This window comes from Octopus sinensis, linkage group LG10 (genome assembly GCF_006345805.1).
Source record: "Octopus sinensis linkage group LG10, ASM634580v1, whole genome shotgun sequence".
NCBI classification, from domain to species: domain Eukaryota; kingdom Metazoa; phylum Mollusca; class Cephalopoda; order Octopoda; family Octopodidae; genus Octopus; species Octopus sinensis.
Genome location: NC_043006.1, coordinates 91,065,773 through 91,088,774, shown reverse-complemented (window position 1 = coordinate 91,088,774; position 23,002 = coordinate 91,065,773). Strand labels below are relative to the sequence as shown.

Here is a 23,002-nt window from a genome sequence, read left to right as displayed (position 1 = left end):
CTGTTTGTAAGCAGAAGCACACAACCTCCTGAGCAATGATATCAGTAGGTTGGCGAAACCAGATTGAGAATAGGCTTGAGATTCTTTAGAAGCTGGTACCCAACCTGTGTGAAGACTGGACTTCCAGAGGACTGTGCAAAAAAAATCCAACTGCGTTGAAGCCAGAAAGCATCATCATCATCATCATCATCACCATCGTTTAATGTCCGTTTTCCATGCTAGCATGGGTTGGACGGTTCAACCGGGTCTAAGAAGCCAGGAGGCTGCACCAGGCTCCAGTCTGATTTGGCAGTGTTTCTACAGCTTGATACCCTTTCTAACGCCAACCACTCCATGAGTGTAGTGGGTGTTTTTCACATGCCACTGGCACAGCTGCCAGGGGAGGCTGGCAATGGCCATGATCAGTTGGTGCTTTTTATGTGCCACTAGCATGAAAGCAAGAAATATAACAGTGAAATTGGCCATCCACTGTAGCTTTCCTTTACTATAATCTGGGTTTTAAAAAAATCAAACCTTAAATTGCTTGGAATCACAAGACAGACAGCAGACTTCTCGTCATGGCAGTTGATGTAATACATGTAAAAATGAAATATTGCCAATTCCTTAGCTTCCTTGTTCATAAAGATACACGGAATGCAGAGCTCAAGTGAAAGCAGCTGCAATTCTCTGGTTTTCCATGCAGCTGCCTTCTCCATTATTAATGTGTATTTTGGTGTCTAAGGGATAGAATCTTGCGCACTTTCGCACACACACTCTTGTAGCCATACTACCTGACCCTGCAAGGTTTTATAAATGCCTGAATTACCCATATTTTGGTTTTGAATGAATTACTTTCAAAAGATTTTACTTTGTCAGAGAATACTGATTCACTCAAAATTGTTGTTTTTAAACAATTTAAATGATTCAAATTGAACTTCCTAAAAATGCACAGAAAAATAAAAGCAACCACAGAACCTGAAACAAAATATTAATCTTACATATTTTATTTAGTTGGAAACCTTTTGTTCCAAAATGTCTACTAGCTTACATAATTACTCTAAGTGAATTGTTTTTCTAATCAGTAATATTGCCCAGGGTCGACTGCAGTTCTTGGTCGGGTATTTACTCTCAGTTTTCTGTGTAGAGTTAAAAATTAATAAATTTCAGGAAAACAATATTCCTTGAGAAGATATAACCTAATGCAAAATTTCAGCTACTTTGGTGCAAAATTCTGCCCTACAACTTAGAACATAAATACATTTCCTATATGTATGTATATATGTACAAGTGTATAAATATGTGTGCATATGTATGTGTGTGTGTGTGTGTGTGCGTGTGTATAATAAACGTAAATTATTCCATTTATCGACAAATTTTTTAAAACTATTGCTGGTAACAATCACTAATACCTATTAATATTCTCCTACATTCCTTGGAGAATGTTTAATGATTTTGTTACTAATTAAGCAGCAAATTGTTACAAAGAATTTTCCATTTGATCAACCTGAAAGCAATAATAGCCATAAGTTATTTAAGAATAAATGGAAAAAACACAACGCCATTGTTTTTAGGCTCTACATTTCAAACAGTTTTCTAAAGTTTCCCATAAATACTTCTGAGAGTTTTTGTTATGGAAATTAATCAGAAACACGAAAGAAAATGACATGGCAGAGCTATAATTTCTGGTTTATGTTCAGAAACATATATGAACAGTTCGATTTTGGTTTATCATACTTATATTTATAACAATAGCAGTGAAAGGAGAAAACTAAAAACAAAAATAGAAATGGTGCTAATTTTTGAGTGAATAAATTCTGTTTACTAATAAGAATAAATGTTATTCATGATGAAAGGAAATCCTCATATTAAAACAAAAATATTCCAGTAATGTGAATGTTGAGAGTTTAATAATAAAAGATGTGATATGTCATACAAAAGAATACAGAGAATTTTTTCTTTCTTTACTAGATTATATATCATCATTATTGTCATTATCATCATCATCTAACACCCACTTTCCCAAGCTTGCATGGGTTAGAAGGAATTTGTTGAGGCAAATTTTCTATGACTGGGTGCTCTTCCTGTCACAAATTTACACTGACATCCAAGCAGGTGGGGGGACTTCACATGGCAAGACATTTTTTCAAAGAAGACTGGAATCAAACAACATCACTTCTATGATTGTGCTGTGCATTTACAATCATCATGTGATGTCAAGACAAAGACACACACACACACACGTGATGGGCTTCTTTCAGTTTCCATCTACTGAATCTATTCACAAACCTTCCGTAGAAGATACTTGTCCAAGGGGATAAAAAGTGGGACTGAATCAGAGATCTCTTGGTTGAGAACAAGCCTCTCAATCACACTTGCATCTATAAGAACTATATATAACTGGACTACTGGATATATATATATATATCATCTTCATAATCATCATCATCATTTAATGTCCGTTGTCCATGCTGTCATGGGTTGAACAGTTTGACCAGGGCTGATAAGCTGAGGGATTGCACCAAACTCCAGTCTGATTTGGCATAGTTACTATAGCTGGATGCCATTCCTAACACCAACCACTCCAAGAGTGTAGTGGGTGCTTTTATATACCACTGGCACAGATACCAGTTGCATGACACCAGTATCTGCCATGACTAACTATATCATCATCATCATCAACATTTAACGTCCGCTTTCCATGCTAGCATGGGTTGGACAGTTCAACCGGGAAATCACTTCCACCAACATACTTACCCACTACACTCTCAGAGTGGTTGGTGTTAGGAAGGGCATCCAGCTGTGGAAACACTGCCAGGTCAGATTGGAGCCTGGTGCAGCTACTGGCTTTGCAGACTGCAGTCAAACCATCCAACCCATACCAACATGGAAAATGGACGTTAAATGATGGTGATGCTGATATGTGTGTGTATCCATTCACACACACACACAACAGCTTTCTCACTATTTCTACCATGCTATCCAAGGTTGGGTCATCACAATCTTCAGTAATTACTGTCCTCCTAGATGTGTTTAGGACTACATCTTGCTCATATATTACACTTTTGGCATGGTTGCAATGAATGCTAGCATTTCCTATTATCATTGTGGCACTAATTCTAGAGAGTTTGGATTGTCCTTGACAAGAATACAAAGTCCACTCCATCCAACCATTTCAATTGTTTTGATAACAAGCAACCCTCATTTGAATCCTTTCTTCTTACTTTGCACATCACGCGCATGTTACGTTTATAGATGCCAATGCAAACACACATACATACTTACCTACATACATACAGGTATACGTATATTTATATATATATATATATATATATATATATACACACACACACACACACACATCATCATCATCATCATCACCATTGTTTAACATCCGCTTTGCATGAGGACTGGCGAACTGGATGGCTGCACCAGGCTCCAATCTTGATCTGGCAGAGTTTCCACAGCTGGATGCCCTTCCTAATGCCAACCACTCCGAGAGTGTAGTGGGTGCTTTTATGTGCCACCGGCACGAGGGCTAGTCAGGCAGTACTGGCAATGGCCACGCTCAAATGGTATTTTTTACATGCCACCTGCACAGGGGCCAGTCCAGTAGTACTGGCAATGAACTCACTCGAATGTTCTTTTTCATGTGCCACTGGCACAAGTGCCAGTAAGATGACGCTGGTAATGATTACGCTTAAATGGTGCTTTTTACATGCTACCGGCATGGAAGCCAGTTAGCCGCTCTGGCAACAATCACGCTCGGATGGTGCTCTTAGCGCTCCGCTAGCATGGATACCAGTCATCAAATTTGATTTTGATTTCACTTGCCTCAACAAGTCATATCAAGTAAGTGTCTTCTACTATAGCCTTGGGCCAACCAAAGCCTCGTGAGTGGATTTGGTAAATGGAAACTGAAAGAAACCCGTCGGATATATATATATATATGTTTATGTGTATGTGTGTGTATGTTTATACCCCTGCCATTGCTTGGCAACAGATGTCAATGCGTTTACATCCCCAAAATTTAGCAGTTCGGCAAAAGGGACCGATAGAATAAGTACTGGGCTTACAAAGAATAAGTCCTGGGGTTGATTTCTTTGACTAAAGGTGGTGCTCCAGCATGGCCACAGTCAAATGACTGAAACAAGTAAATGAATAAAAGAATATATACACACACATACATCTACGTACACAGACACTCAATGTGCAGGTACAATGTGCAACACATATAAACATATGAATACATAAACACCTTAGACCTGTAAGTAACACCCAGGTTGCCATACCTTACTTTGCCCTCCGTTCACCCGTTAGTCGTCACAGTCTCAAGAGGGCTAACTGTACATGTGCTTATGCATCTACCTGACAGCAACATCCCCTGCCATTACGTGAACCGTTATTCAAATGAATATGAAGAAAGGAATGCACAGCTGTATTGTTACACATCAGAATATGTAAACAGGAGATTGGACAGAAATCAACGTCAAACAGAAACATTAAAACAATTTTGTAAAATAGCCATAGTCTCCATTTCCAGCACACACACACACACACACACATAAGTAGTAAATGTCACTTACTCATGACGGACTCTGTAATAACATTGTTTTCCATGTTGGCTGGACTTTAAAGTTTCAATTAATGTTTCTCTTGAGGAATTTGGATAAATTGTGCCTAGAAAGTTACATAAGTATTTGCGGTGTGTTTCAACTGGAAGATGAGCACTGTCAACCTTTGGAAAATCACGATACCTAAAATGAAAGACAGAGAAGGTAAAATTAATAGGCATTTATTATGTATTTATGTATGCTGTGGCATCATTATACGAATGGATCTGTAAACTGATGTTGACAAACTAAAAAGTTAATAACAGCATTTCCTGAACAAATTGCCAAAATCATTCAGTGCTATTCTTGTAATAAAACAACTGCAACAATAATATAATCTTTGATAAATTATTGTTTCTGTGTTCTGTAGTTTTTAGTGCTGTCAACAGGATCTCAGTGGTGCTGAATTTCTAATGATTCTACAGAGTCTTAGATCTTTTGAGGCAAGTATATAGGGGAACTTTTACCAGGGCCATAATGAAATGATTTGAATTCAGTACGGAAACCTTATAAAATTCGATAAAGGTGAGCTAAATCTAAATACAGGACCTGATAAAAGTTAGGTGGGTCAGACATGAAATGGTTCAACCTATGGATTCAACTGAATGTTTTAAACATGGATGGGCTAACAACACCCCTCCCAATTTCAATATATTTATAGTTGTTTTTACTTTACTCTTATTTCTAAAGATAAAAATAAGACAAAGTGTATCTCAGATTTAAGTGTTGGAGCCAAAATAATTGAATGAAACCCTTGAAGGTAGGGCTCCAGCACAGCTAGTCCAACAACTGTAATCAATAAAAAGACAAACAATGAAAACAAAACACTAAACATGTAAATAGTGAATGAAATTTTATCATCACTTCATTTGAAAAAAATATTCTGTTCACATAAATACTGATAAATATCACAAAGCTGAGATGAATTATGGACGAGCAGTTACAGAACCACCTTGCAAACCCCAAGGTGCCACACAGTGGAACTGAACCTAAAACCATGAGGTTGGGAAGCAAACTTCTTAACACCCCCCCCCTCCACACACACACCTTAAGTTTGTTTTAGTGTCTGTCTACAAATCCACTCGCAAGGCTTTGATCGGCTTGCAGTGGGGTTGAACCTGAAAGCATGACCACTCTGGCACCTATTAGCTTTCATTAATATCACTTCAGTTGAAAACAAGTTACAACGAATCCAACGTAACAATTCTGGTGGCAAAACAAAAAAGAAAAGAAAAAGAAAAGGAGGAAAAGATTAGTTTGTTATTGTTGGTTATGATTTATGTAGGAAGTGGCTAAAATGTGGGGGAAAAAAAATAATTGTTCTGGGATTAGCAGAAGAAATGTACTGAAAAATAATGAAGCTGATCAACGACGGGAGAACATTGAAGAGAAGTGACTTTAACGAGAATAGACAGACAGAGTTTAATTATTGTGTGTGAAGAAAGAGAAAATTAGCTTGCTAATAAGTAAAGTTAATATTCTGGACATAAGTAAAAGATACTAGGGGTATATAGACTTTGGAAAGATAATTATTGTTGAAGGGTATTGATTAAAGAGAGCCTCAGAGAAAGGTATTGATTAAAGAGAAATCCATTCCACTTCTGCTGAAAATAATGTGTGTGTGTACTTTCATTGGCTCTTATGCCATAAATACCAATATGAAGTAACAGAGAACTGGTATGAGCATGTACCAAGTAAAGTCATGCAGGAGGATGGAAAAGTAACGATAATCTGGGACTATGATTTTTCAGATGGATCGTGTAATCGAACACCGTCGGCCGGATATTGTCATACTAAATAAGAGAGACAAATACTGTCAGATCATTGATGTAGCCATACCAAATGACATGAATGTTGTGAGTGAAGAGGTTGAAAAAATCACCAAGTTCTCTGAATTGAAAGTGAAAATGGCAAGACTGTATGGACTGCGAGAGGGTAATGTGAAAATGATACCAGTGGTGATCGGAGCTTTGGGCTCAGTCCCACTGAAACTTCAAAACTTCTTAAGGCAACTGGAAATCCCATGCAAGATTCATGTCTTGCAAAAAGCAGCCTTATTGGGCACAGCCCACATCTTAAGGAAAGTATTATCTGTCTGAGGTCCTTGTTGTGACTTGACAGGTGACTGAAGACTCCGGTGCATTTTTACCTACTCTATGTTACGAAGGAATAATAATAATAATAATAATAATAATCACTACAGAATGAATTTAAAAAATAAGGGAGAAAAAGATGAGTTTACGTGGATAATTTTACAGAATAAATAAAATAATAAATTAATTAGATGTGCAAGTAAAAGTTTATATTCACTTCTAAGGTCCGTTCTGCCTCTAGCAATAAACAGGCAAAACTGTGAGGTGAAGAATTTCATTTCATAAAGTTGTAGTTTTGAGTTTAGATTCATTCTGCAGCACCGTAAGCAATTGTCTCCTGCTACACCTTCAGAGCTAACCAATGCCGAAAGAGTGAATTTTGTAAACAGAAACTATGCAGAAGCCTACACTGGGTGTGTGTCAACATCATCATTACTCTAATGTCTACTTTTTCATGTTCACATGAGTCAAGCAAAATTGATTAAAGCAGATTTTCTATGGCCAGACACCTCCCAGTTACCAAACTCACCTGTTTCTAAGTAAAGAAATATTTCCCCATGGCTGGACATGTTTTTACGGCAGATTGGGAATGAAAGACACAGTTTTTATGATGGTGATGCATGTTTATAACTAATGCATAATGTCAAAACAAGGAGATGCAAACAAACATACCCACCCACATGCACACACAGACACACACAAACACACATATCTGCATGCATGCATACATGCACACACATTGGTCTTGTTTCAGTTTCACACTGTCAAATCCATTCACAAGGCTTTAGTTGACTTGGGGCTTTTAAGCAAGCTCCTATGGAGGGATCTTCATCAGGCCTTGGGCCCAACAATCATGCTTCATGCATTGAGTACATATTAAATTTTATTAAACTTGAACAATATTTTTCAAGCAATGAACAATTTTCATCAAAACAATGATATAATTTGTCAACTTGGAACTTATTGCAAAGCTGCATGATAAACAACAAGACCACCACCATTGCCACCACATCTGCCGTACAGATACATTGCAGACTTCTGACACAACCATCATCAATACTTTTGACTTCGCTGCCTTTCCTTCCATTACCATCACCACTGTCTTTCACATCACTTACTGTCACTTCATCCCTCATCCCCTGGCTACTACCACCAGCACCATCACTGCCACCTCTATCACAACTACAGCTCATACTATTACTCTCACCCCCATTACTTTCGTCACAAAAAGGCTAAATGTGTGTGTTCATTCAGTATGTTAGTTCAGTGGTCAGTCTCTCTTTCTCTCTCTCTCTCTCTCTTATTACTCTTACTGCCACCATCAACACTACTACTTTTAATAAAAACATCAACTCTCCCTAAATTTCTTTATCCCTCTCTTTCTTTCTCTCTCTCTCCTTCTGTCTTCACCACCGCCCTCACCATGTCTATGCCTACTACTACTCTTACCCCAACATGAGCAATAGTAGGAGTGTCAATGAATAGTTAAAGGGGGGGTCGCAGTATGATATATAAAAATTACTTTTCACATTTATTATCGTAGAAGACATTTGCTCAAGGGCCCATGTAGAGGGATTGAAACCGAAAGCATGGGAATGGGAAGTGAACTTCTTTGCCATGTGTATGTGTGTGTGTGTGTGTATGAATTTTACACTTGTTTCTTACTGTTTGGAAACCAGTGTTGGTTTGTTTACAGCCCCATAACTTAATGATTTAGCAAAAAGAGAAATGGCATAAGTATTGGTGATCAATGAAACCTTTTATGCTGCTGTCCCAGCATGGCTGCAGTCCAATGAGTGAAACAAGTAAAGTATAAGCAAATAATTTTTATATATTTCGTGCGAACAAAGATAATTTTCCAAATTAGAGTATCTGCTATTTCCGACAATTTAAGAGAACCTAATTTTATAGTCAAATGAACTTTTGAAAGCTTTTCAGTTAACAGTGGAATTAAACTGGCATATATATATATGTATTTTTGTTTTAAAATTTAATTATCGATTGCAATAAAGAATATGCTATTAATACCAGAATTAAGGACTGGGCAATATGCTGTCTGCCTATCATCTTCCCTCATCCATTCTCTGTTTGCCAGAGAACAAGAGAAAATTTTTGTTGAAACATAACACTGTTAAAATATAGAATACAAAAATATTACTGATTCTTAATGGAAAGGGGAAAAAATTATCTACGGTTTACACTTTAATGCATATCGCTATGTTATATAGGAAAACAAAAACAACAGTATCTAAATTGAATTGTTGTGAGCTACTTATTCCAATTAATAATTTTGTTGTATGTTTTGGGCAGGTGTAACATGTACATGTGCACACATGCATTCAGATAAACATAATTAGTTAAATGTGGCTGGGGAATATCAGTCCTCTCAAATGAGATTACATAGAATGAAGCAATACTGAAATGATGTATTGGATACTTGTTTAACACACAAACGTTATCCCTCACACACACACACACACGTGTATATACAGGTCTACACAAGCACAGATATGTAAATATATATGAGTGCATGTTGGTTTAGATACCTGCAATTATCAGAGTGTATAAAGGGAAGACGAAAAGAGTACTTAACACAATTCATTTGACAGAAGTGATAAAAGCTTGGATTTTCTGAATATGAATTACGTAGGTACATATGTATAGATATATATGCATATGTGTATATATATCTATCTAACTATCCCCCTCTCTCTCTCTCTATCTCTCTATCATCATTTAATATCTGTTTATGATTTCATATATATATATATATATATATATATATATATATATATATATATATGATTAACACTCCAACATAGCATGAAGTTTATACAAATTCAGATAGCAAATTTTCATTCTTCAGCATATATACTTCTCAGCTGAAAGACTATCAACACACTACATTAGTACTAGTGTACATACAACGAGAGCAAAGGGAGAGAGAGAGAGAGAGAGAGAGAGAGAGAGAGAGAGAGAGAGAGAGAGGAGAGAGAGAGAGAGAGAGAGAGAGAGAGAGAGAGAGACACACACACACACACACAGTGCTCTTCTCTTATGCTTGTTTCATTCAGTGAACGGTAGCCTTGCTGGGGCAGCAACTTCAAAGATCTTAGTCAATCACTTATTTCAGTCTGATAGATTTCCTATTGATATCTATTCATTGAATCACTAAATTATTCTTTCTGATCTAATATTGCTTTTTTTTTTTTTCCTTTTTCGTACAACTGGCAGTGTAGTTTCAAAGACATAAAAAAATCACAAACACACACATTTACAAATATACAATAGGCTTCTGCATAGTTTCCATGCACTGAATCCCACCCAGAGGTTGTCAACTTGAGGTTACAGTAAAAAATACTTGCATATCTGCCCAATGTGCTGAACAATGGGTCAAAGCCAGAACCACGGGTCAAGAAGAGAACTTCTTTATCACATGGCCCTCTTGCTAGTAACTGGAGACAATCTACTTACACAAACAAACAGCTGTATATTATTAGGGAAGGAGGAATCAGAAGTTGGAATGTTCATACATTCTGCAACTATATTTGCAGAATAATGTTGTTTTACATTGGAATTGGAGTTATGTATTAAAGCAGTGTGTGTGTATGTGTGTGTGTTTTAAATATCAAGATAGATGCACAGATGAAGAGATAGGGAGATGGATAAATAAACCAAAAAAATTTATAGGTAGGACATAGAGATACAAAACGGTTTGATAACTATTTCCAAAAACAGTAATTGTTTTTCAAGGACAAAAATGAGAGAAAATAATATTTTTACCAACTTAAACAAAGATTACTTTTACAGACTTTCTTTTTAATAGTTTCATTTTTCACTAAGTGTTAGAAAGAAAATGAATCGACAGAAAAAAAGAAAGACTATTGTAACAATGTCATCAGGAATGTTTTAACACATCAAATGGAATACAAATTTGGTTTAAGATTCTAGTAATTCTTAGAAAAGAACAGATGACAAAATGTTTGTCAATTAGTACTTTTGATTGTGACTTGAAATTATAATGACAATGATGATGATTAGAAGAACAACAACAACAATAATGAAGAATGGAAAATTTTAGAAACAGCAAAGAAGTATAATTGGAAAAATTGTTTTGTACAAAATCGGAAATTATGGAAATTATAAAAAGGAAATGAAAATATTGCATGTTTCTAAATAAATTATAATGCAATTATTGTAAATAACTTGTAATATTTCTCTTAAGGATTGGGTAGTAGTGTGCTTCAAAGAAATGTAATTTGGAGGGGTGGGGTATATAAGAGTTCTACAACAACAGACATTATCGAAAGAATACAGAAATAAGATCCTGTAATTTCTAAAAATTTAGTCAAGAACATTGAAATAATAACCATACATATATCATATTCTAGGATGAAATTAGAACAATGATAGGAAGGGCATCGAAGCACAAAATGCTGAAAGTGAAAAGCCAATTAACCCAAACCAACATGGAAAGATTGTATGAAAAATGATGACGATGACAATGGTGATGACAGTAATTTTGATGTGTTCTGTTCTGTGTTTTCTTGTTTTATTTTTGGTCCATGCCCTGTTGTTTTTAGTTCCTCTTCCATCTATCCCTCTAAACTCACCTCAACTGTCTTCCTTTTGCCCTTCAGGTTCCAGAACAAATCTTACTTTTGCAAACATTCTTCTGGCCTTCTTAACATATATATGGTCTACTCACTTCCAATTGCATCTTGTTCTTTGTTGGTTGACGGGTTGTTTCTTGGTTTTGACCCGGAAGTCTTTGTTGCTCAAAATTTCTAGATGTCTTATGTTTAGGAGTTTTAAAGGTACATGTTTATGAATATTAGGAGCTTTCTCAGGATATTTTGTTTCCATTCACCATGACTGGGCATCATATAGCAGAGCAGTTTTGACTTACTGTTGAAAATTCTCCCCTTAATGCGTGTGTCAACTTAAACCTAACCTGCAAAGGTTAGATACGAGTGCTACCAGCTGTTATAACTGTACTTTATCTAAGACAACAGCAGAGGAAACTTCTAATCATTGTTACTGAGTATGTCATGATTTTGGTATGGTTTACACAGTTACTAGATGAGTCTTTCAATTTCAAGTCACTTAAATGAATAAAAAAAAAAACAAGCATTCATTTTTTTTTATACTATAGCCATCAGGAGAAATGTTATGACCCTATGCCCCATCTGCCCTGAATATATAAATTGTAGCAAATAACTCTCTCTCCAGAATATCTGCTACTTGTTCCTTAAAGTTATCTGAGTTCTGGTACACTGAGAAAATTGGACAGTAAAACAGTTGTGGAGAATATGAACCCACATCTGACAAGTACGTAGTTCTGCTGAATGGCAACCTCATATCACCTCAGACATTTTTAGTCTCTACAGTAATTATTTACGACAGATAAAAATGATTAATTTTCGAGAAAACTATTTTGAGAATGACAGATTTATAAGATATAAATAAAAAGAAAAATTGAAACAAAAACAAAGACAAAGAATTCATTAGTGAATTAGTTGAATAATAAATGAGGCAGAATCAATAAGCGTCTAAAAAGCATTGGTTAAATAGTGGTTAAGTGGAAAGTAACAAAGCAAGTTTTACAAGCAGGCACCTTTAGAACAACAACCAAAAAAATATTTATATATCGTATGTGAAGAATTATTACTGCTTTGGTTCAATACAGAGTGATGTTATTTGGAAAAAAACCAAACAACATTAGTGATTAAGTGATTGAAATAGGATTGGCTGTAGGTTTAAGAGGTTTGGTTCACAATGAAATGGTTCCAGTTTTGATTGAATTGCAAGACTTCTTGGTAGTGGAAATTGCAAGATGGAAACTGTGTGGAAGTTTGCTGGGTATACACACACGCACACATATGTGCACATGTGTGCATGTGTGTGTGTATATTGGTACTAAAACAACCGGTGCTTTATGACCAAAGTTACTTGAGATATTTATTCAGCATTGAATTATAGACACTCCCTTGGCACTTTTGTCATTGGAAATGGCATGAAGCACAAAGACTGGTTCATTGCAGCAGCCAAGTGCTGAGATTGAAGACATCTCTAATGCATTTCTTTAAAATTATTGGCCTTATGCTTGAATCAGAAACAATTGTTGTTCATCATTTGCAATAAAAAATAGTAAAATTATCAAAATAAAATAAGTGAACTCGTTTGCTATAATTGAAAATATAAAAATCATGTTCATTGATAAAATTATTTTTCTGTTTTAAGACATTTCCTCCTATTTCAGCCAGTTGCCTATAATTTATGCAATGAACAATTATTTCATTTAATAAATTATTTACTTCTTTTAAATTAAAATGCAGTAAAAATTCTTTAATTATTAATGTGTTTTAAAAAAACCTATCCTTATGTGTTGTTTCCCTAATTAACCATCTGATCTAATTTCAGTCCCACTCTGGGGCATCTGGGGCAAATGGTTTTCTGCAATAGTCAAGGTCTGACTGAAGCCTTGTGAGTAGAATTGATAGACAGACTGTCTTGGGAAGGTCATTATAGCAATAATGAAAACACATGCACTGGTTCATTATCACTTCTTCATTGTCAGTCAATTGGTTTAACATCTAACTAATCAATCAATCAGTTGTTTAATGTGCTGGTTAAACAATCAATCAGTTATTTGATGCATGAGAAGCCTGTTTTACACACACACACACACACACAGAGGCATGCATATGTTCATATGTGTGTGTCAGTGTGTCTGCTTGTCTTGACGTAGTGCAATAGAGTCCCTGCCCTGCACTCGGTACCATTCATTTCTAATCTTCCATGGAAACATGTCCATTGTGCTGTTTGTGTTTGAAGGATTAGGGAAAATAACATGTTTACTTGGAAACAGGTGAGGGTTGGCAACAAGAAGGACCTCAGGGCTGCAGAGAACCTACTAATGTTTCTGCCAGCTCACCACCTTGAAAGAAGTACTAATACAAATGGACTTAATTCAGTCAAGTTTATGAATAATACAACCAAAATCTAGGCTTTGTACCAAGCTAAACCAACTCAACGTTACACATCCATGGACACTGAATTGATAGAGTAATTAACAAAATCTCTTATGATATTTAGTTAGAGCAGTTTGCATTTAGAGTTCAAATCTCACTAAGATCAGTTTTACTTTTCATTCTTCCAGCATTGATAAAATAAAATACTAACCGATTACTGGGTCAATGTAACTGACCCTTTTGGAAAATGTATGTCCAAGTGCTAATGCTACAAATAAACTATTGCTTGTTCATAAAGTGACTTGTCCAGTAAAGCCAAAGAAGTGACTCAGCTTTGATACTTGGAAGAATTTATTTCAATAGCAAACTGCAGCCAAAGTAACTTGTCCAGGAGAGCAATAACTATAAGCAAAACCCAATAGAGAGTACATAAGTGGTATTCTTTTAGTTCTATTGCAGACAAGTTCTCAAGTGAAGGATGGCACAGCAAAATGCATCTCCAGTCAATGATAATGTAAAGCAGTTGGTGCTTCAGCCAAGTGTAAGAACAATTTGACTCTTGCTCCCCACCCCCGAATCATGACACACACAACAAAGGGGGGGATTCTCTGTTGTTAGGTATATAAGAGGATGAAGGGGAATGGGGCACTGTGAGAGCTTATCTGGCCTTTGATAGCACAAGAGGGGAAAAAAAGTATCATAAGGATATTGATGGTGATGACAATATGTATGAGCAAATGCACACACACACACACACACACACACACAAAGATACCTACATAGTCATAATTCTATAATATATTTGCAAGATTCAAATGTAATGATTTTAAAAAAATCTCTTAATTTCTTGGATAATGTCAAAACAAGATGTGGCATTCTGAATAAATTACTTGGTGCAAAATATAATGGCAATGATGATGATGATGATATATACATACATGCATACATGCATACATATATATATATATAATATATATATATATATATATATATATATATCTTAACGAAACTGAATAACTGACAATTGAATTAAGATCTAGTAGATAACTTTAATATGTACATATGTAATTATGTAGAATACATAGAAATACCAGGTCTATATATGGTATCACTTCAAATAGACAAAGTGCTATTATAATTTAAATCTTTCTTTACAATAAGATCTGCTTTAATTAGAATAAAAATTTTACAAATAGTTGAATAAGTGCTACTGGGTTTGGAGAGTTCAGTCTTCACACATATGTTGGGCAATTCTCTACCACCACAGACTTTAGCTGACCAAAGGCTTTTGGGACAAAAATTTGCTAGATGGAAACTGTGTGGAAGCCTATGGTTTGGACTGTTCATGTTTGTGGATGGTACACTTAATTTGTACCATAACATCTTTAATTGCAGTCTCTTCCTCTCTTTGAAACAAGACTTACAGCTACCAGTTAATAAAACTGGAATCTCTTTGTAGCTTCATTGAAAATTGTAAATATAAAAATCACTAACTTTAGAACATTTGCAGCTCAAATTATGCAGGAAGTATTTTCAAAATTAATAAGAAAAATTTAAAGAAATGAATATAAAGGACTTTTTCCATACACCATAAAACTAGAAGAAATTTAAGTTTATGTACCAAAAGCAGGAAAATCTCTCCCAAAATATTTCTCATTGCCTTTTTGAAATAATCAAATTAAAAATGTTCTTGGTGACAGAAAAATATTTCAAAATTAATTGGAATTAATGAAAATAACAAAATATCAATTATTTGACTATGTACAGAAACAAGTTCATAATTGTTTTCATCAAAGGTACCAGATTATTTTTAGTTGACTCACTTCACACAGTAAGTTGCAGTGAAAGTAACTAAGTTAAATATTTTATTCATCAAAGAACCAATTTATTGTTTTCTTAAGCCAGGAGGAATGGAAATATGCCATTGGCTTTTGGAACAAGTTTCTGTTTTAGGAAAGAGATGCAAAAAAGGTTTCTATGATCTTCTTAAAATGCATGTACTGTGCTATAAATCCTGCAATGTGAGATATCTTTAGTTTTTCTCACTAAATTGTGTGAATTAAATAAAACAATTAAAAATATAATGCAAAAGTAAGAAATGTACTATGGAAATTATCATTAACTTTTAACTTATTTCTCTCAATCTGGTCCCTTTTAGAAGAGCTGATAGAGACCGAAAGTAAAAGTCAGGCATTGCTGGGTGTTTAAGAAGCTTGCTTTAAAACCACATGGATCTGGGGGTCAGTGTTAGTGCATGGCACCTTAAGCAACTGTCTGTTACTATAGCCAATGCTTTGTGAGTGAATTTGGTAGAGAGAAACTGTATGGAAGCCCAGTGTGTGTAAGCATGTGTGTGTATATGCATGTATGCATATGTGTGCGTGTCTTTTTGTTCATCCCTCCCACCACTTGACAACCAGTGTTAGTTTGTTCACATCCCTGTGGTTACACTGGTTTGGAAAAAGTGATCAACAGAATAAGTACTGAGGTTGATTTGCTTGACTAAACCATTCAGGACACTGCTGCCCCAGTATGGCTGCAGTCTGATGACTGAAGCAAATGAAAAGCAATAACAGCAACAATCATAAGCAATAGAAACTAAAACCTGATGAGATGTCAGTAGAAATGAAACGGTACTGATGTGATGCGTGAGAAACGAAGGATGTTGGAGAGGAGGCAACGAGTATACAATAAAACTGACATCTAATTGTTAAACTGCAAGATCAAATAAACGACTTTCTGGTACCATAAACATTTTAGGAACGATTAAATGCAATCTTTACAACAATAACATACGCTTGAAAACTGCATAATTTTTAGTTTATTTTCTACAAAATAATTAATATAAAATAATTAAAATTGTAAAATAATTGGATAAGGTAGTCAATGTAATTAGTTGGGTTGTCTTGAACTCCTTTATGGTGATAACAGTAACTGAAAAGTGTGTGCTCTGGGAAATTCATAAAGGGGAAATAGTTGAAATCTCCCACATTTATATAAGTTGATGGAACACTTTTTTAATATTCAATTATAATTGTTTAATTAGGAAATGACTGTGTATAGGATAAAGTTAAGGCAGATGCTTAAGAGTGGAAGTAACAAAGAAATCAATAAGAATGATCATTACTAAGCCATGAGCAGTCAACAAGATATTGATCAGTAATTTAAGGAGACAGCAAGATAAAATTCCCACTTGCATATGTGTGATATGTGTAATAAAATTTATGATGTATGGCACAGTGAGTATGTGTGCATGTGAGAAGAAAATGGTTTCTGAATTGAAGAAAGAAAATCAATTATGATGATGTAAAAGATATGACAGCTCCACTCTACCATCTGTATAAGAATAAATATTGCATGAACTGATATTTAAAGCAGTTGTTGAATAGAAGCTCCAACACAATCCAAACATGATAGAATATATTTTCAAATAGCAACAGATGTAGTTCAAGTTAGTTAAGAACTTCACAACCAATTTCACAATGTTCATATTTCAAGGAAATAATGAGCAGCAAGAGGAACAAAATCCCATAATACTGGTGGATAATTTCTAAGTAAAATTAATAATTCACAAGTATCATTGAGATATTTTAGTTTATTTTTGATCTGAACTGGAAAACATCTGGTTAAATTTGAACTAAGAACGTAGTAACAGGCAAAATACCGCTAAGCATTTTGTCCAGTGGGCTAACAATTCTTCCCGCTTGCCACCTTGTTGTTAATAGAAATAATATAAAAAATCCTAGAAATCACTTGTCTTTGTAAAGTAAAATATAATTTCTCAGGATAAGTGAGTAATAAGAAAATAGAGAATGAATAATTTATCTGCCTCAAATCAAGTTTAACAATCAAAATAAAGAACACATTTGGCAGGAATATAAAAACAAGTAAGAATTTATAAGGGTTCTATTTTTAAACCCTAACCCTAATCTTGTAGCTATAAACACTTCAACATGTTTCAGACTAGCAGGATTGACTTTAAAACAATTTAATTCTACTATTATTAAATAAACAATATTTAAACAGCAATAGTTAACCAATGCTTAACTATTCACTGTTTAGACATCTTCAGTGCAAGCTCTATAACTATTATGTGTTGAGGAAATATAATAACAATTAACTAAGCATAGTGAAATACTAACCACACTACTAAAACTACTGGTTTACTTTCATAACGTATTAGTGGTGGGGAAAAACTTCAGATTTGCTCTAAATACAATAGGTTTTCATATGTTTCGAACACATTGATGCATTCAGACACATTTATGATAATAGATGAAGGTTTGCATATTTTGTGTGTAAAATACGATAGATCTTCATTAAACAAGTGAAACAAACATAGGAATTGTATGATTTACCCAATATCAAATCAGTTATTATTAGAAAACAGAAAACATTCAAGTAGTATGGATATATATATAACATGAGAATTGAATTAAATTCCTCAAGTTACCTTTTTATTGTTACCAGAACAAGTGTAATCCAAGGAAGACCTATCAGACTGTAATTATAACAAGCATAAACCCCAAAAGCAATTTGCTGGGGAAATAAATAAAAAAAAATTAAAAAAAGGTAGTTAATACCAAGTTTCAGGTTAAATGTATTGTTCTGTAGATACCTGACAAAAAATAGTGGAATCCATCATAAGGACATTTTTCCCAACATTCTGAGGAAATGATTAAGGAATGGGAAACAGCTGCAGAAAGGTAAATTTACAAACCTTTATGAGTAACACAATTTATAAAATTTCTAAGAGAAATGTGCATCAGTGTGTTTTGAAAGAAAACAAAAAAACAAACAAACAAACAAAAAACCCCCCATTTCATTTGTCTGTAATTTAGATCTGCAAGAAATACATTTATTCTGATTCTGCATGAGACAGTAGGAATAATATATTTCTTCTTTCACACAAGGAAATTAAGTTTCTTGTTCAAATAATGTATCAAATTATCATATTGTGATAGAAAATTTCTATCAGAGAATTATATTTTTCAAATTTAAATAGAAACAAATATGTTCAAAATAAAATCTTCACTTGTCCACCCATTCACTCTTTTGTATTATGTCTATGCATTATGTCAACATGTCTATCTATATTTATCATCATTGCTGCCACCATCACCACCACCACTACTACTACCATCTCACTGTGTGTGTGTGTGTGTTACATACAAGTTTTATGTCCACAACAAAAATAGCATTTTTTTTTTACTTCTGAGATAAATTTATGACCAAATAAAAATAGGAAGCAATATTTACAAGGAAATTGAGAAATTACATGTTGCTATGAAAACTACCTGATAACCTAGATCAAAATAGTAATAGATCATTTCTCAAAGCATGATTTAAAAAAAAAACATTGAGAGAGGGAGAGAGAGAGGGAGAGAGAGAGAGAGAGAGAGAGAGAGAGAGAGAGAGAGAGAGAGAGAGAGAGAGAGAGAGAGAGAAAATATGCAAGCAGTTGTTGTGTGAACAGTGTTGAAAGTATATGAAGAGAAGGAAATTAATCTTATTTTTTGAGCCTTCATCCCAGGAGTCATTTTCCTAATACAGGTGTAATTTTTTTTTCTATATTTTAAAAACTTTTTATTTCATCTTCACGATTGATCAAATCCAAAAAAATGTTTTTCCACTTTAACATTACAGGAATCTGATCAATTATATTATAGGAAAAAGCTGACATATCAATTCAGTAGTTTTCTGTCTATAGTTTATTCTTAGTAGTTTCAGGAAGCAGCAGATAAAATAGTGATTTGGTGCAGGTCTAATTTTTTGGCATAGTCAAAATCAATTTAATTAATCACAGAATATTACTGGTACTTAATTTTATCCACGCTACTGAGTCAACTACTATTTGACTCTCCAGTCTTAGTAAAGTCAATCGCAATATCTGGTCGAGAATGTTACTGCTGCTACTTATACTATTTTACAGATAACATTTATTCATTGGGAAAATTTTAAACGAATCTTGGAAGAATTCATACAATTATTTGATGCATAATTTCTTAAAGAAATTATCAAAGTCTTGCATGGCTAAAAGATTTCTACAAATGCATTATTTCTACTTTGCAATTTTGAAGTAGCAATTGCACTTACATGTTATTAAAGTTTAAAATATACAAGTTTTCTGAAGAAGGATTTATATTCTCAGCCATTGATTAAATGATGATTCTAAGACTTCAATACACTACACAGTTAAACAGATACAACTTTTGTTTCTCTTTGCTGTCTTGGAAAGCTTTCTTTATTGGTGTTGTTGATCAAATCCAATACTGGTATCTATCAGTTTCATTAAATCTGTGTTCGACAGAAAAAAAACTGATCACATGGATGAGAAGTTGTTGCTGTAGAAATGGTGGAGAATGATAAATTATTGTTTCCTGATTAGCTTGTTTGAATGCAATGGAATTTTATTGGATAGAAAAATTCTACCAATTTCCTTCTCTTTTGATATTTTTCTATTCTTTTGATAATTTTTTTTTTTTTATGTTCAGTTTGTAGTGTAGACTGACTTTGACTATTGACATTAGTGAGAAGATGAAGGATGATGTTTCTTTTGAATTCTTAAGGGTTATTAATAATAAGAAAGCAAATGCTGTAAAACAGTGCTGAAGAATTGCAAAAGAAACAGAATACTGTGCATTTTGTTTAATGAAAGAAACAGATAATGAAAGAGTATTGAAGTGGAGGGAAAATGAAACAAGAAAATACTTTGATCATACCAGCAAGCTAAACAGTAAGATATGAAATACAATAAAAGGTACAAGCCTTTTTAAAGCAAGGCAACACTCAAGTGTTCAAATAATTCTCACCAAGAGATTTAAAATATAAGGAAATCTGAGTTTGAGACAATCATTTTGGAAGTAATCAATCAGATATAAATAGCTTTTTAATGTGCAATGTTTTAAAATGCAGAGGTTTCTAAGAGAAAAAATTTAGGACTAATGAAAGAAAGACATTGGGAAGCAAATTAATCTCTATTCAAAAGTGAAAACAGATTCCTGTTGCTTGTTGCATAAGATAATTCTATGGTGATGATGGAAGGTGGGAAAGATAAGAGATTGTTAATGTAAATCTAATGACATTTTTAAAGAATATATTTATCATAATGAAAGAAATTAGCAAAGTTTCTGACAGGATTCCATAACAATGATAGCAATCTTCTGCTGTCGGCCAATCTGGGGAAAACCACATTCAAGCATTTAGTTGATCATATTGACCACAGTGGTTATTTCAGTAGTTATTTTATTGAACCTACATATTGAACCACTAAGTTACAGGATATAAAAGGATATAATATGAACACAACACTAGATTCAATTGGTGTAAACCAGTGGTGGGGAAACCCCTGCTTGTGGCTGCAATTGCCCCGGCGAGCACATTCTATCCCACCTGCAGGCTGATATACTCATATGGAAAAAATATAGTAAATTTTTCAATTATGAAATTTATACAATATTCATACGCCTATTTGTGACACAGGTTGTGTTTCCACTTATGACTTAAAAAGGTCAGAAATCGTTCTGTAATTGCCATTTGAATGGAAATTTTGTTTTCACTATAAAACACATATTGCTAGGTTTGTGCCACCTTCTTGAGACCCAACTACACCCTAGCTGAAAAATATAGGATACTGCATAAGTAATATAAACATCCTAAATTCAGTGGCGGCATTAATAATGATGTTACATGTTAATTTAATGTGTTAAATGTATATTTAATGTATATTGAATTATACATAGATATATATATATATACAAGATTTACACAGATATAAGAGTCATAACTTGTGGTCTTGCTGCGGACCATTTTCATTAGAAATTTCTGCCTGATGCACTAAAAGGTTTCCCCACCCCTAGTGTAAACAAAAATGCAAACACAGACACATATATAAGCACACAGCTATGTCTGTGCTCATGTCTAGATTTTCTCTGTTTTTTAATATTTTATAAGGAAAAGCTTGAATAAACAAGAATTATTCATTTGTGTGCCAGCATTTTTCTTTAGCCAATATATCAATAATTCACACCAACAAAGTAGGTTTCCCATGGTCAGTTTACTTGCTAGAAATAACAACTGAATCTTCCTCAAATCTTACCACGCTGTTTTAAAACAAGAAGGACATACAAAATGTAGTCCTAGAAATACAGACTAGGGATGGTCAAAGATTGAATACCTTTCATCATAGGTTGATTCAATCAGAGCTAATTTAAGTCTAAGAACTAGATTTATAATATCAATGCTTTTATCTACCTTTATCAATCCAGATACTAACAAGATTTGTTTTGCTTACACTTCTTTTGTTCTAGCGTGAACCCTATGCTTTAAGTTAAAAATTATAGACTGGGTAAAATCCAATAAACACAATAAATGAAGGACAATATTTCTGAGAGAAACCGCTGTTAATTCTTAGAAAAAAATTATGTTTTTATTCACAGATAAAAATACAAACTTACATTAATGTGAGAAAATTTTTTATAGCAGGCTGGCTCAATTATGATACAATTCCAGGATTGTTTAGAGAACAAAAATAAATGTTCATTACGAGATTTCAGAAGAATGCTGGAAGTACATTTCAGCCACAACAAGTGATAAATAACAATGGCAAGTGAAAACACCAGAGCCATAGTCTGAAGTAATAGCATGAGGAAATTACAATCACAGCCTGGCTCAAGAGGTACTTTGTGATTTGAATTATATGTCGGATTAGCTTATATCATTCTAGATAAAATTATAAGAATAATTTTTAAGCTGAATAGGTGCAAAGTAATTTAGAATGGAAGGCCAATATTTGAAACGATCCCCCCAAAAAGAAAAGGAAAACAAACACACTGAGAAAATAAATATTTTTCAAAGGATTAATTCAATAATGCTTTATCTGTTGTAGCCTCTAACATACATTATATATAAAATGAAAATTATCAACAACTAAATCTCCACAAAGATAACCTTTCTGAGATGAAAATGTATTGACTGCTACTGATTAATATAAAGGAGAAGAATAAAAATTAAATAATATAGGAATAGTAGCTTTTTATTATTTTCTTGTAGCCAATAATTCCTGATTTTAATCTAAGATAACAAAACTAATTAAATAATGTGTATATGTATATATTATGTAATTGACTGTACAGAACAGGTATACCATGTCCCCTGTATGTCATATGAGACAGCTACATGGGTCACTAACAGGATGCACATTCAATAGTAAAACACTGCCTCAGGCAACTGTCTAACCCATGCCAGCATGGAAAAGTGGATGTGAAATAAAATCATTGAGACACATACATGCTGTTTGATCCCAGGTCAGTCCTGGTTGAGTAGACCAATGATTAAAGACATTCAA

The 23,002-nt window shown here is 34.0% G+C and overlaps 1 protein-coding gene across 1 annotated transcript in view; it reads right to left on the bottom strand.

Annotated features, from left to right (window-relative positions):
- Nucleotides 1–23,002, bottom strand: part of LOC115216551 (ribitol-5-phosphate xylosyltransferase 1) — a 514,985-nt gene that overhangs the window by 18,932 nt on the left and 473,051 nt on the right. Inside the window, exon 5 of the mRNA XM_029786009.2 lies at nt 4,563–4,733. Within this exon, the coding sequence (XP_029641869.1) occupies nt 4,563–4,733 (171 nt within the window). The remainder of the gene's footprint in view (nt 1–4,562; nt 4,734–23,002) is intronic.